Source organism: Kryptolebias marmoratus, linkage group LG15, assembly GCF_001649575.2.
Source record: "Kryptolebias marmoratus isolate JLee-2015 linkage group LG15, ASM164957v2, whole genome shotgun sequence".
NCBI lineage: Eukaryota > Metazoa > Chordata > Actinopteri > Cyprinodontiformes > Rivulidae > Kryptolebias > Kryptolebias marmoratus.
Window position 1 is genome coordinate 28,526,332 of NC_051444.1, and position 14,599 is coordinate 28,540,930.

At 39.9% G+C, this 14,599-nt stretch overlaps 1 protein-coding gene across 1 annotated transcript in view; it reads left to right on the top strand.

Moving 5' to 3' along the window:
• Window positions 1–14,599, top strand: part of otog (otogelin) — a 77,798-nt gene that overhangs the window by 56,423 nt on the left and 6,776 nt on the right. The window contains exons 36-53 of the mRNA XM_025008189.2: window positions 771–3,358; window positions 4,792–4,969; window positions 5,081–5,232; window positions 5,328–5,417; window positions 5,506–5,692; window positions 6,384–6,598; window positions 6,830–6,968; window positions 7,134–7,322; window positions 8,379–8,588; window positions 8,691–8,795; window positions 9,003–9,110; window positions 9,209–9,310; window positions 9,981–10,079; window positions 10,172–10,212; window positions 12,042–12,117; window positions 12,313–12,491; window positions 13,651–13,755; window positions 14,352–14,471. Coding sequence (XP_024863957.1) covers window positions 771–3,358; window positions 4,792–4,969; window positions 5,081–5,232; window positions 5,328–5,417; window positions 5,506–5,692; window positions 6,384–6,598; window positions 6,830–6,968; window positions 7,134–7,322; window positions 8,379–8,588; window positions 8,691–8,795; window positions 9,003–9,110; window positions 9,209–9,310; window positions 9,981–10,079; window positions 10,172–10,212; window positions 12,042–12,117; window positions 12,313–12,491; window positions 13,651–13,755; window positions 14,352–14,471 — 4,883 coding nt within the window. The remainder of the gene's footprint in view (window positions 1–770; window positions 3,359–4,791; window positions 4,970–5,080; window positions 5,233–5,327; window positions 5,418–5,505; window positions 5,693–6,383; window positions 6,599–6,829; window positions 6,969–7,133; window positions 7,323–8,378; window positions 8,589–8,690; window positions 8,796–9,002; window positions 9,111–9,208; window positions 9,311–9,980; window positions 10,080–10,171; window positions 10,213–12,041; window positions 12,118–12,312; window positions 12,492–13,650; window positions 13,756–14,351; window positions 14,472–14,599) is intronic.

The window sequence follows — 14,599 nt, forward strand, 5'->3', positions numbered from 1 at the left end:
CAAAATTAAACGAAATAAACATTTGAAATATATGAGTTTGTATGTAATGTATGAATATAATATACAAGTTTCACTTTTTAAATGGAATTACTGAAATCAATCTACTTTTTCATGATATTCTAATTTTATGACCAGCACCTGTACATCGGTGCAGTATCCTTCTGTGAGTTTTGAACCATTTGATTATCTTTGTGATCTCTCATAGAGGGATCTTATAAATGCTGATACAGGCAAAACGGCTCCACTAGAGCACCAAAATCTTCCATTTTGAATGGAGCTGGGCATGCGTGGTCCATGCCAAGTTACAAAAATTGCGAGGCAACGATGTGCCTTATAGTCCGGTGTGCTTTATATATGACAAAAGTTTGAAAATGGACCATTCATTTACAGTGCGTCTTATAATCCAGTGCACCCTATAGTGCAGAAAGTACGGTAAAACAAAACATTTTTAGTTCTTACTACTTTTTTAAAAAATTTTTATAGTATATTTTAGATTTGGCTAAAGCATTGTTTTTATTAAATTTTCTGAGGTTGTGTTACAACTAACTCCTGCATAAATTGTATTTTTTTTTTAAATAATTTCATATGCATGCCAAATAGGATATTATCATAGATCAAAAGGTAGTGACCATTGCTCTTCAACATCAGAAGAATTTTAAATTAGCGAATATAAGATTATTTATTATTTATTTATTTGTTATCATTATGTTTGTGTTTCTCTCCTTTGAGCCCAGTAGATCCCTGTCACTCCTATTATTTGTTCTTTTCAGGCATTAAGGTTCCAACTATTGTGCCACTTACAACACTGACAACTGCTTCTGTTACTTCTGCAACAAGCACCAACATTGCTGCCTCCACCAGCCCCCTGACGGTCACCATTTCCCCCACTGCTTTCCCCATCTCTCCACACACAGGAACAACAGTAAAAGTCACCCCCAAAATTCCTTCTGTAAGCCCACACACCACCTCGTCTAAGTTACGTGAAACCACAACCTCATCTAAAACTCCTGAGCTTGTCAGAACTCCATCTACCCCAACAGAGCCCTCTGCTGTGAGGCCAGAGGTTGTGGAGCCACCATATACAGTTGGAGTGACAGAAGCTCCATCCACTGCTTTAACAGGGGCAACAAAATGGACAACCAAGCCAACAAACATGACCATCGGCCCATATGACACCACAACTTCCAGAACAAGCAGCATTGCTGCTGACACCTCCTCCACCAAGCTGACTGACTCTCCACAACTGTTCTTCACCACCACAGCTGTAACCACAACAGCAGCTCAGACTACAACTTCTGCTGAGGGGCCAACCACAATCAGAACTACTGCTGTTGTGCATCAAAAAGAAGACGCCACAAAAACTACAACACGTTCAACAGCTTCTAGTCCAGTACCTGCTCCAGTCTCAGGGACATCTGTAGTTTCAGACATAACTACTGTCTCCAGTACAATTACTTCTGTGGAAATGGGCACCAGTACAAAAACTACAACTGTGGAAGAGATAACAATGGCATCAACAGCAACAACACCACCTCTCATCCGGCCTGGTTTACCGAGCACAAGCTCCACAACAGTCTCTCCTGCTCCAGTCTCACCTCCTATAGAGACAGGAACTGGATCATTGTCAACAGTAACTTCAGCAAAGACTACAGAATCCCTACCACCAGTTTTACCTTTTACCACCAGTAAAATAACAGAGACATCACAACCTGTTACCACAGAAACCATCCCCACTGACCAGACAACTTCTACGGTTTCTGTGTTACCCACAACCTTAATTCATGTTACACTCTCTACAACTTCATCATTTATCTTAACATCAGCTGCTGCAGAACAACAAACAACCACAAAGAAAGTGACTGTACCTGAATCCCCAGCATCTAGAATTCCTACAGTTTCTACTGTAACAGCTGCACTTCCTTCTCCAAAGGTTACAGACACCACAACTTCTGCTTTGTCTACATCAGCAGCTTATACTGACAGGACCTCCTGGTCTGCGCCAGTTCCAGTAACAGTGAGAACCACCATCAGCAGGGCAACTTCAAGTCCACTCGTGGTTCCAGAAACATCCACCATGTCCTCAGGTCTTCTGTTCACCACAAAACCTTCTACAGAAACTACTGCTGTACCACCATCACCAACAACAAAGAGTTACAGCCACCCTGTCTTTACTGAGCTAACTTCTGAGCCATGGCGTCCCCCTGATTGGAAAACTTCCTCCACCCCAATCTACAGACCTACTGTAGAGATAACCTCAGAGGTCATCCATGTGGTCACTTCCACAAAGACTACTGAAGTGCCTCACGCTCCAGTTACATCAAAACTGACTTTCACCTCTTCAACATCACCTGCTGTGGCAGCTACCACTGCTCAGACAACAACACAGGAAGTTTCAACTCCAGAAACTGGGTCCAGCACAGCCATAAAGCTTGTTACACCCCCACCTTCACCTGTGCCTGGATCTCCTGAGACCTCCCTCACAACAGCCCCTACAAGAGCTACACCCTCTGCTGTTACCACCACCCTTAAACCTGTTGTCATTCAGCCAATTACAGAAACAAAAAAACCAGTGACGGACAGAGTGCAGGTGTCAACCAAATCTACTACTATGTCATCTCCATCCCTGTCACCAGTGCACACAACAACCTCTGCAGCAGCCCCAAATGTGACTACAGTTTTGGACAAACTCACAACCCGACTGGTGACATCAAGAGCTACACCCACCACAACATCTACCACCATTGTACAGACAACCACCTTCCGGACAACACCCAGAATTCCCATGACAACAAGAGTTCCACCCAGAGCCACTTCAACAACCATCAGGCCAGTTACTGCAAGGGTGACCATGGCAACAAGACCCTCAGCCATAACCACCAGATCAACCACTCTTGGCTCTCCAACTGTTGCTCCAGCCACCACATCAGGGGTAACATTTTCAACCATCATGTCAGCAAACATGACTGAACATGTTCACGCATCTGCACCAAGTCCTCGTCTGACCACCACAACAACTTCGGTGCTGGTTCCTACACGAACAACAACCACATCATCAATAGTTGTCCCTGCCAGAGAGTCAACCACACCTGAGAGGACACTATCAACTAAAGAGGTGGATGTACAGCCAGCCACATCCCAACTACCTGATATAATTGTCTCCACCCATGAAGCTAGTACTCCAGGTAAATGGGTGGAGATGACTTCCCCACCATCAGCCACCACGGTCCAATGGAGTCATGCAAGTCCAGGTGAAATGATGTCTTCAGCTTCGACTTCTGTTCACACACCGCGGGAAACAACAAGCCACTCAGCAGAGCGATCAACATCTGTAACAGCACCCCCTATGAGGATGTGCACAGTAAGTTCACTAATACAGCTTCCTTCAGAAACAACACAGAATTTAACTGGGATGAAATATTTAAAGTTAAGTCAAAACACAGCAAAAATGCAGCATCAACTGGTACCTCAAACAAACATGGAACAAACTTTGATCACTGACTGTATATGTCTTGAAATTAGCAGAACAGCTCTCAAAGGTAACATTGCAGTAGTTTGCTGATTATATACAGCCTAAATATCCTTAGAGTTAATATTTTAAGGAGATTACAGCAGGTGGCAGGTGTACTATTTAGCTGGATTAAAATTTGAGCTTCTGATAAGTCCAAACTTACTTTTGCCATACTAGAATTAACAGTAGTACATCATGCAAATGTGAGGTAAAAGCAACTGTATAAGTATTAGATGTGTAGTGATACATGTATTTGTACTAAACTGTCTCAGTACACATAACAGGGGAGGATAAAGAGATCCAAAGAACATGTCGCAGGTAACTACTGCTCCCAGCTACATGACAGCGCACATGTTTTTAAAAGCTTTTTCAAACTACCAAGAGCGAATGAAAGAGTAGAACAAAGTACTATTTAAATCACCCACAAAGTAAAGCAAGAATGACCGGTTCAGATGAGAATGAAGACCATCCTTAACAAATCAAGCTTTGCAGTCCTAGTGCTCATGAACGGAAGGAGTGGGGAACAATGTGAGGTGTACCATATTTTCCGCACTATAGAGCACACTTGATTATAAGGCACACTGTCAATGAATGGTCCATTTTCAAACTTTTGTCATATATAAGGCGCACTGGACTATAAGGAGCATGAAGCGAAACGAAACAGCCCCGTCTTTTCGGACAATACTGCACCGACGTGAGCATCAAGTATAAATGCCTACACCGTGCAGTCTGCGCGCCATGCATGGAGCCCTGCGCGACACTACAAAGCACGACTATAACTGAGCCTTAATGCTGCAAGCAGTGCAGCTTTGTAGTTTACCAAAGTCATACTAAAACATTACAACTTCTGACATATATAAGGCGCTCCGGATTATAAGATGCATTGTCATTTTTCGAGAAAATTGATGGCTTTTAAGTGCACCTTATAGTCTGGAAAATATGATATATGTGGCAAGCCAAGTAGGTTATAAATTGTATTTGGTATGGAAAGCCAAAAGGGTTCAAATTTGCATGCTTTGAAAGAGACTCCGGCATCTAATAAACTTTGTTAAATATATGATGGGGTTGCTATGGGAGCCTGAATGTTCCATGCAAGAAGTGAATTTGTGGCATACTGTAAATAAGTAGGGTCATCCCTGAAAATAATAGGGTCATATTTTTTAAAGTGTGTCATACACTGCTGTTTGTTTTGACCCTTAAAGGCTCCCTAATTGGCAATTTCTGACCAAATCCTTGCTTTGTGCCTCCTGGGTTTTCAGTGTCTTGTTTTGTTGCTTATCCAGCCTCCTTATGCAGAGATTATTGATGAGTGCACAAGGTACATCTGTGTCAACAACCAGCTTGTCCTGTTCAACAAATCCCAGAGCTGCCCCTTCACAGCTGAACCTCCAAACTGTGGCCTGCTTGGTTTTGCAGTTCAGGTCAACGGAGACAAGTGCTGCCCCAAGTGGGATTGTCCATGTAAGGAAATACAGAAACCTTTTGATAAATTCCCTAAAATGTCTCCCTCAGATGTCTGCAAGCAGCAGATTACTTTTTTAACCATCTTAATATTTACTGTGTGTGTTGCAGGTCGATGCTCAATGTTTCCTGATCTGAATGTGATCACATTCGATGGGAACAGCTTTGCCATCTACAAGGCTGCTTCATATGTTGTGACCCAGCTGTCCAATGAGACCCTCAGCGTTTTGGTTCAGGAATGTTCAGCTGACTCGGAGTCACCGGTGAGACACAGCAGCTCACTTATCAGGTTTTCTTAACGTACTTAAAGCTGACTGATTTACAACTGGATTTACTTGATTTGATTTGATTTCCAAAGCTCATGTGGAATTTCACCAACCTGTGTCTGGTCTCACTCAACATCACACATAAATCCAACCACGTCGTCATCGACAGGCTGCAGAGGAGAGTAAGAGACAATCAACTTTTTGCTTTCTCAAACTAGAATTTCTCAGATTAAATCTGTTTGGCAACATGCATTTTCTGTTTCCTATCAGCTCTACATTAATTCCCGGTACGCCAGGCCCCGGTTTAAAAAGCATGGCTTTGAGATCTACGACACGGGCAACATGTACCTGATCCGCAGCCCGAGTGGTCTGAAGGTGCAGTGGTATCACAGCACCGGCATGATGGTGATTGACACTGACAGCTCGAACAAGAAGCTTCCCACTATGGGCCTCTGTGGTAAGAGTGAAGCCAATGTTTTTAGGTTTCTGTTTAGGAGTGAACACTTATTGCAGCCAACAAGAAATAGTTCACTTACTATAGTTCCCAAAGTCAAAGTGAAAAGATGCTTGTCTTTTAATCCCTTTTTGTGTTTTTTTTCCCCCTTTTTTTAATCTGTTTTTTTAAGTCAACAAATCATATCCAATTGTATAAGAACAATTAAAATTTTAAAATGTTAGATATAGATTTTGGTCAAATGAAAATTCTGTAATATTTCAACATAGTCAACAGAGAGTTACTGGACGAATTTACTATGGATCCAGGATGTATCCAGGAATCCTACACAGCCAAAATAGGCGTGGAAAAAAAAGAAAAGAAATGCGTGTTTCAGGACCCTATTACCTATAAGCTGAGCAAAGTATATTTTTTGTTGTTGATTTTGCAATTTAAAGAAAAAGCAAAGCCACCTTTATGGAGTAAACTCTTTCAAACTTCATAATTTGACATAGTTTAAGATAACCTTATTTATGTTTTTATAGTGTGCCATGAGTACCTTTAAATACAGACTGACAAATTAAATGTGCAGCCCTCATTAAATACATTTTCAAAATATTGTGTTTGATGTTCTGGTAGCTAAAAAATTAATAACTAGTTGATCTTAAGGTAACATTTGTCACTTTTTTTTAACCTTCTTATTTAAACACCTCAGGCTTCTGTGATGGAGACCCAACCAACGATATGACCCTGCCCAACGGAACCACCCTGGGTGTAAGCGAGGCTCTGTTTATCGACAGCTGGCAGGTTCCCAACACCACCAGCTACGTCAGCTACAGCCGTCGTCGTGAACACAACTGCTCCACCAGTGACTGCTCCCACTGCCTCGCCATGCTGGAGAACCCAGCCTTCACCTCCTGCCACGCCTTTGTATGTTACGCCAACTTTAAACTGGTTTAAAGCCTTTGTTATTCCAAGATTTTATTGGGATACCAACCTGGTTCTGAAATAGCAAACAGGTCTGTCTGAGACCCAGAACGGATCCGAGACGAATGATATTTTACTACTTAGAGTTTATTGAATAGATGCATTTTAAAGAATGAAACTAAAGAAGTATGTCATATGTTAGTAATTTTAAAATGATTATTTCTTTGCTTTCAGGTGCCTCCCAGCTTGTTTTGTGAGGTTTGGGTGCGAGACTCTGAATATGTCAACAATCAGTGTATAGCTCTGGCTGCTTATGTGGCGTCGTGCCATAAGTTTAATATCTGCATTGAGTGGAGGAGTCCAGATTACTGTCGTAAGATTTCTGTTTCAGTAAAACAAACCTTTATAGCTGCTTTGGGAAACTCTGTTGCATTCTAGCAGGCCCATCTTGTTCCTAAATTTTGAGAATATATTAATCTTGCTGTTTTCTGTTTACAAAGAAGTATTTGAGACACTGACAGGGTTTTTCTTCTCGCAGCATTTGCATGTCCGGACACTCTGCAATATCAGGCCTGTCTTCCGGCTTGCACATCTCAGTCCTGTCCAAACCACGACTTCGACTCTGATCCAGACCAGTGTTCAGGTCTGACAGAGGGCTGTGTGTGCCCAGAGGGAACACTCCTCCACCGGCCGTACTCTGCTCTCTGCATCCCCCACGAGAAATGTGGTAAGACCTCCTTTCAGTTTTGTCAAACTGAAATATTTTATACAAAAGTGCATTTTTATTTAATAATAAAATGTGAATTGGGTAATAAAAAAAAACAATCATGTATAACAATCATGTATATATATCATGTATCATAGATAAGTTTTAATTCAGTTCAATTGGGTTTTTTAAATTTGTACCAATTTACAACAAGAGCCATTTCAGGATGCTATACAAAAACCTGAAAGGTCAATATCAAATTCAATTACATGCAATCTCTGGTCCTCAGGAGCCTCTGACCTGCATGATTTAGATGTTTTCCTGCTCCAACACACCTGATTCAAATGGTTGAATTTGCGGGACTCCAGCTCAAGCCATTAGGCACAGCGTTGTCCTGCACATTGACAAAGTACCATGTACAGTACCTTTCACAAGGTACTGGTGCTAAAAGGTTCTGTGGCCTTACATGATAGGGTTGCTATTTGTTTGGTTTGTATTAGTGTCTTATTAACAAGCATCCCAACAACAAAAGACAAATTTTGGAGGATGCCTAAAATAATCTGAGCCCTTAGTTCTTCCTACTGTTAACTATCCACCTTATTGTAAGCATTTGTTTTTTTCTTTTCAGAATCTGTCAAATTATGTGTTTGACTATTAAGCTGTTACACATATGGGCCTCAAACAAATATACACAAAATTGAATTTATATGACCACCTGATTCCTTAATGGAACCAAAAGAAAAACACCCTAAAAAATCTCTCCCCACTTCTCCAGACAGTCAGCAAGAACACAAATAAAAACAGTTGCTAAGAATTTATTGGTTTCTTTTTGAAGTTTATTTAAGGAGTAAACTGTGAACTAAAGTTGACACAACTGGGTGATAATAAAATATTTAAAAGCAGTTGTAAACCAGCAGCGCTCCACTTTGAAGGCCATTGATCAAATATGAATTTATGTATATTATGTACAGTACACACTGAAACCAGTCAAAAAATCATTTACATTTTATAATTTTTAGTAAATTCAGTATAATCCAAGTGTTTTGTATCTGAGGTGCAGTGTTCACGTTTCTGCAGCCTGCACCGATGGCTCTGGTGCTCCTCGTGCACACGGAGAGGTGTGGACAGCCTCGAAGGATGGCTGCTGCATGTACCGCTGTGACAACGACACCATCGTTCCCGTGGAGTTCAACTGCTCCAGCATGCCGGCGCCTGTGTGCCATCGAACAGGAGAGATGATCATCAACATGGCCGACGACACCAGTTGCTGTCCACACAAAATTTGCAGTAAGACCGCAAGAACAATTCTTAAACATAAAAATCCCAGTTAATCACATGAAATAGTAAATAAAAAACAACAGTGTAATGTTCAAATGTGTGACTCTGCAGTGTGTAACCAGAGCCTGTGTGACCAGCTGCCTCCTGAGTGTAAATATGGGGAGAAGCTGGTGTCGTACTACAGATCAGACTCCTGCTGTCCAGAGCACGTTTGTGGTGAGTTTCCATTTGACTGATTAAATCTATAACTAAATCACAACTACACAAACAAACAACCTGACACCTTTAAATTATTAATTACTTATGCACAATTTATAGGTAATTATTGGTACTAATTCTTAAACTTTCAATAGTTTGTTTTATAATTCGTAGACAAAGTAAAACTGGCTGATCTCCATGTTCCTTGCGATTTTGGTGTTTCAGAGTGTGATCCTGACCTCTGTGAGTCCACCATCATCCCCACCTGCAGAGACGACCAGACTCTGATCGCCACCAGAGCCGACGGCAGCTGCTGTATCGCTCACATCTGCAGTCAGTTCATCCTCTGCTGTGCTGTGACACGTTTACCATCAGCCAATCAGCAGCAAATTAAAAGAGGTGACGTTAAATTCACTGTGTATTTCCTCCAGCGTGCTCCTCCTGTGTGAAGACGCGTCCTATCTGCCTGGATGGTGAGGTGCTGACTGTCGACAGCAACGTCACAGATCGATGCTGCCCTGCCTACCAATGTGGTGAATACGTTTGCATACACACTGTTTTTTAGTAAAATGTAACTAAGCCCAAAGTGCATTTCTGGCATCTTAAAACAACTTCAGTCCTAAAAAAATCATAACTTTTCTTCCAACTGCTGTTTTATAAACTTTTACACTGCCTTCAGTTTTACACAACATGGTTATTCCAGCAGGAATATCATGATACTCCTGCTTTAAATGCCCCAGGGTGCACTGGGAGTGCTGCAGCTAGCTGCTGCTGCTATTACTTGCTTTTACAAATAGGCATGCAGTTCTATGTAATAATCATGTTATACAAAATTGACAAAAGTGAACTGTATGTAACCATGTAACCGAGAACAGATTTTTTTGTCTTGCAATTTGTGAAAATTGCAAACTGATTTATATGTTCTGAACTGAATAAATAATGTGTGCTGACTTTGTCCTAAAACTGCTGAAACATGATAATTGTTTGGTGTTTATTCCAGTGTCCTCTTCTGAATGTTTAAACATATCTACAAATATTTAAACTTTATACTAGTTTAAGCCTAAAATAATAACTTTAAACATTAGTGTCTTCTGGTTTATATATGTTTTAAACTGAGTTATTAACTTTAATAAATATTTTAATATTTACGTTTAATTGTCCAGTCTCTAGTCATTTATAGATATTTTTTGTTTGTGTGTGCAGTATGTCAGCCCTACAGGTGTCCTCAGCTGAGTTGTCCTGTTGGGATGTCGGTTGTGTCTGTGTCCAGCCCAGATCGATGCTGTCCCAACCAAACATGTGGTAGGATTCATAACACACAGGCTGCTGCCGCTCAGATGTAAGATTGAGATTTAACAATAAAAACAAGATGTTCATGTTTCTATTTTTTTTAGAGTGTTCCTGTGAAAAGATCATCTCCCCAAAATGTGGCCTGGTATGTCCTGAGCTTTATTATTCAGCCTCAGTGTGAAAACGTCAGTATTTGTTTCTTCTTTTTTTTTGTTCTAATGTTATTTTTGCTTGAAGAAAACTGAGGGAGGGTTAGGTGTGAAGCATGTGTTTCAAATGATAAATCTTTCATAAAAACGTTTCTAAAAATACAAAATTTGAAGAAAAAAAGATGCATCTCATCTCTTAAACCATCTCTTTATTAAATTTTACAATTTAGAAAAAACAGTTAGCAATACCAAACAAACTTCTCCTACATCCCGACACCTAGTCCAACAGACAAATATAAGAAAAGCAAATAAAAAAAAAAACACTCTGCAGGGGTCCAGGATGATCTGACGTCCTGCACCTCTGAAATAACCTGGGGTCCCTTTCTGCCCTATGTCAAAGATACAGCTCTACCAGTCAAAGTCAGCCTTGTCTTTTTCCAATTTAAGAAAATAAAGGACCTCTCTAATCCAGCTTGTATATGTAGATGGAGCTGCAGATTTCCAATTTAACGATTTTAGCCTCCTGACAAGCAGATTTGTGACTACTATTAAGTTCTTTTTATCAGGAGAGAGAGAGCAAATGAAGTAGGTAACACTCTGAACAAGGCAGGTCAGACATTAGGAGTGATATCCTCTCTACTTACATTAGACAACATGAAAAAAAAATTCAGACCAGAACCTCTTCATGGAGGAACAGTTCCAAAACATATGAATAATTTGCTGTGGCCTGTTGACATCGTTCACATAGAGGGGACACGGAAATCATCAGTCCCAAGTCTGTGTCCCATCAAGTTTTTAACACAGGGGAAGGATTTAAAAAGTTGAAAAGGTTTAAATATATAGAAGAGAATGCTCCTCTCAATGAGGGGAGAGGTTGCAGAAACACTTCAAGGTGAGAGGTTAGATCTACGGACATAATGTTGAGCTTAAAGGTGTCTGGAAACAATGTTATTTAGGGAGAAAGATTTTTTTCAAAAGCTGTCGAAAAAAAGCAACAAAAGAATGAACATACAAATCTCTTCATGGTTTCATACCTAACCGAGCCCACTTAGAGAAAATGTTATCTAAATTGTTTCAAAAAGGAACCCAGATTTAAAAACAGGCAGCCACTATCACATTCTTTGTGAAGCTAGAAGTAGAAGAGTGACGAGTATAATAAAGCTTTCAATGCTACTAGATGAGCTAAATTCACTTTCATAACTACTCATAATGGGGAATCCATTCTCCTCAAACTGAACCCAATAATTCAGGTTCCTTATGTTAGTTGCCTGGTAGTAGTACAAGTGGACCTCTGTAAAACTTGATGACACAGCCTAGGTGGGTTTTTGTTCCAAATGAAATCCAGAATCAGACTATTGACCTTATGGAAAAAAAGGGAGAAAAACTGGAACACATTGAAATAGATATAAGAAGCGTGGTAAGATATTCATATTGATGGCAATAACTCTAACTTCCAAAGAAAGATTTAGGAGAAACCAACACTCAAAATTGTGTTTAATCTGTGCAGGCAAAGAGAGAAGATGTTTTCTTATAAAGATTAACAATTGTGTCAGCTATGTACACTCCAATAAAGACAAAACCCGAACAGGATATTTGGAATGGTAGATTATTGCCTCTCAGTTAACACGAAATACCTCACTTTTTCTGAACCTCATTTCTTTTATGTATAACAAGCTTGTATAGCATCTATCTGGTACTATGCAGCTTATGAAAAGAGCTGTGTTGAGCCACATAAACCTTTGATTCTTTGTATACACGTACACGTAGCAGTTTGTTGTTGACAAAATACTACATTTATGAGGACTTGATTATTTTTGTTCTGCAGGGAGAAGCTGCACAGCTAGACCGGGCCTTTTTGTCTGACCCACAGAACCATTGTGCCTGCAAAAGATACAAGTGTGGTGAGTTCTGCGCAGACACTCAGACAAGTGACTTAGGCCACGTCCTGCAGCTACAGCACTTCTTTCATCCCAGAAATCATTACCCAATCCAAAAAGTAAAGGAAGTGATTCACAGAAACAAACAAATAAAACCTGGAAAAAACACAAAAAGAATTCCTTTGACCTCTGATGTCTGCTGTGTGTGTGTGTGTTCAGTGCGAGAGGCTGTGTGTGTGTTTGGTGAGCGCGGAGTGTTGCGACCGGGTCAGACTCTGGTGGAACATGAAGACAACGGTCTGTGTTACAGCCGGCAGTGCAGCCGCATCCTCGACCCGACAAGCGGCTTCTACCTGCTGCGCACCTCCACCGTCAACTGCTCCACCCACTGCCAGCCAGTAAGACCCACACCTGTGCACAGAGTCAGGGAAAATCTTGTCTTTTAGCCTTTGTCTTCTTCACTTTTTTTCCCTAATAAAAGCCCTGTATGGTTTGCAGTTTCTAAAGTAGTTTTTGGCTCGTTTTTAAGAGCCACCCCTGGCTCAGGAACAATAAACACTGTATGCAGTATTTTATTGTCATTTTGCTAACAGAGAATTCAGCTGCCTTACTGCCTGTGAAATGAATACATAATGTGTCTAAATAAAGAATTAGGCAGCAAACTTTACATCCTGTTATGTAAGAGGATTACACAAAGTTGTCTCATATTTAGCTGCTTTTGACCATGGCTGGATGAAAAGAATTTGAAACTTTAATTTGCTGCTGGAAGCTCTGAAAACTATTTAGTTCAATTAGAATCAGAAACACTTCAGCTAAAATAAGAATAATCAGTCAGCATGGAGGCACATTTTAATTTTAGTGGTCGAGGGGGTACATAAAGGGTCAGTGAGTCTTTATTTAGTAGCAAGATCATTTTTATATTGAAAAGGTGATAAATTAAATTTAAAAATGTAATGATGATCTTTAGCACGTTGAATCAACTGGCTGGAGTCTCTTTTGCATGAAATATTCAAGGCAAGATTTGACAAAGACAGAAAAATCCCCAAGACTGAACAACATTTTCAAACAACCTGAGCATTGAAATTGAAGTTAGAACCAAATATTATTTTTGGGTTTCTGCATCCTGGGTGGCAATGATGAATTAAAGTGAGATCAAAAACCAATAAGATGGGTAAGAATTTAGGAAAACAAACAGATTGACCCTTAGCTTGACTTTAATTTTAAAACAAAATCATAGCTACTCAGGATTTAAATTTAGAAACAGAAGCTATGTAATCAGCTAAGCCCCAGATATTTGTAGATTTTATCAACACGACGAGCTGAGTGTCATCTGTGCAACATGATAAAGTTAATCATGGGTCTGATTAAGCTGTTCAAGATGCTGATGTAGATTCTCAGCTGTTCAACAGGATGAATATAAATAGAGAACAAAAAGATGACAAGGACGCATCCCTGGTGTACACCACAACTCAGATAAACCATTGAAAAGGAAATTATAATAACACTGACAGCAAAGGTTCTGTTTGTGTCGTAAAGCTGAATGTTTTTCTGTTTCAGAATCAGATCTATGTGCCTCCCAAAGATCAGTCAACATGCTGTGGTGTTTGTAAAAACATTTCCTGCCTTTATCAGCATGAAAATGGGACCACAGGGCTCTATAAGGTAGGAAAGACCTTCTCTGGTACCTAAATATTCATACAAATAAAAATTACACCACCACTGTTTCTATAACAACAGTAATCCCAACCTGGTAAATCTATTTAACAAACATAAAACTTGTTTTAGTGTTTTAATATTAAAAATAAAAATTCATTAAATTACTTTTTTTTGCGTTTCCAAGTGGCAGATGCTTTGTATGCTTTTACTTCCTCAGCTAAGTGATGACAAAAGACCAAAACAGGACAGAAATATTTGTAATGCAAATTGTGACAATGTGATATATCCAATACATTATATAATAAAATGTATTATTTTCAGTATGTTTAATTATGCATGTTAAATTTACCAGAAAAAATATTTTTTAAACTTGATAAATGTGGTTAATAAATTGTTTGGCAGGTGACCAAAGATTTTAGAAAACTACAAACTACAGAGTAACTCTAGTTGCATCCCAGTTTAAAACTGCAATGAGAAAATAATCTTGTTTTATAAAATGTTGTGAATTGATCTTAAATGTTCGAGGCCTAGCTCAGTTTTAGAGCTGCATCCAAACTGCCTCGTAGCTGCAGCAATTCAGCTGATGATGTTGATGTTTTCAGCCAGGAAAGTCCTGGGTGTCAAACTGCATGAAGTTTGACTGCACCGACACTCTGCTCGGACCGACGCTCATCTCCTACTCCTTCAGCTGCCCCCCCTTCAATGAAACTGAGTGTATAAAGGTCAGCAGCACACACAAACATGTCGCACAGCCAATGTGAGTTTATCATCAGTTATGATGAAACATCCTTATAGACTGTTTTTAACACCAACTTTGAATAAGCCGAGTGACAAAAAAATCAGGGTTTCT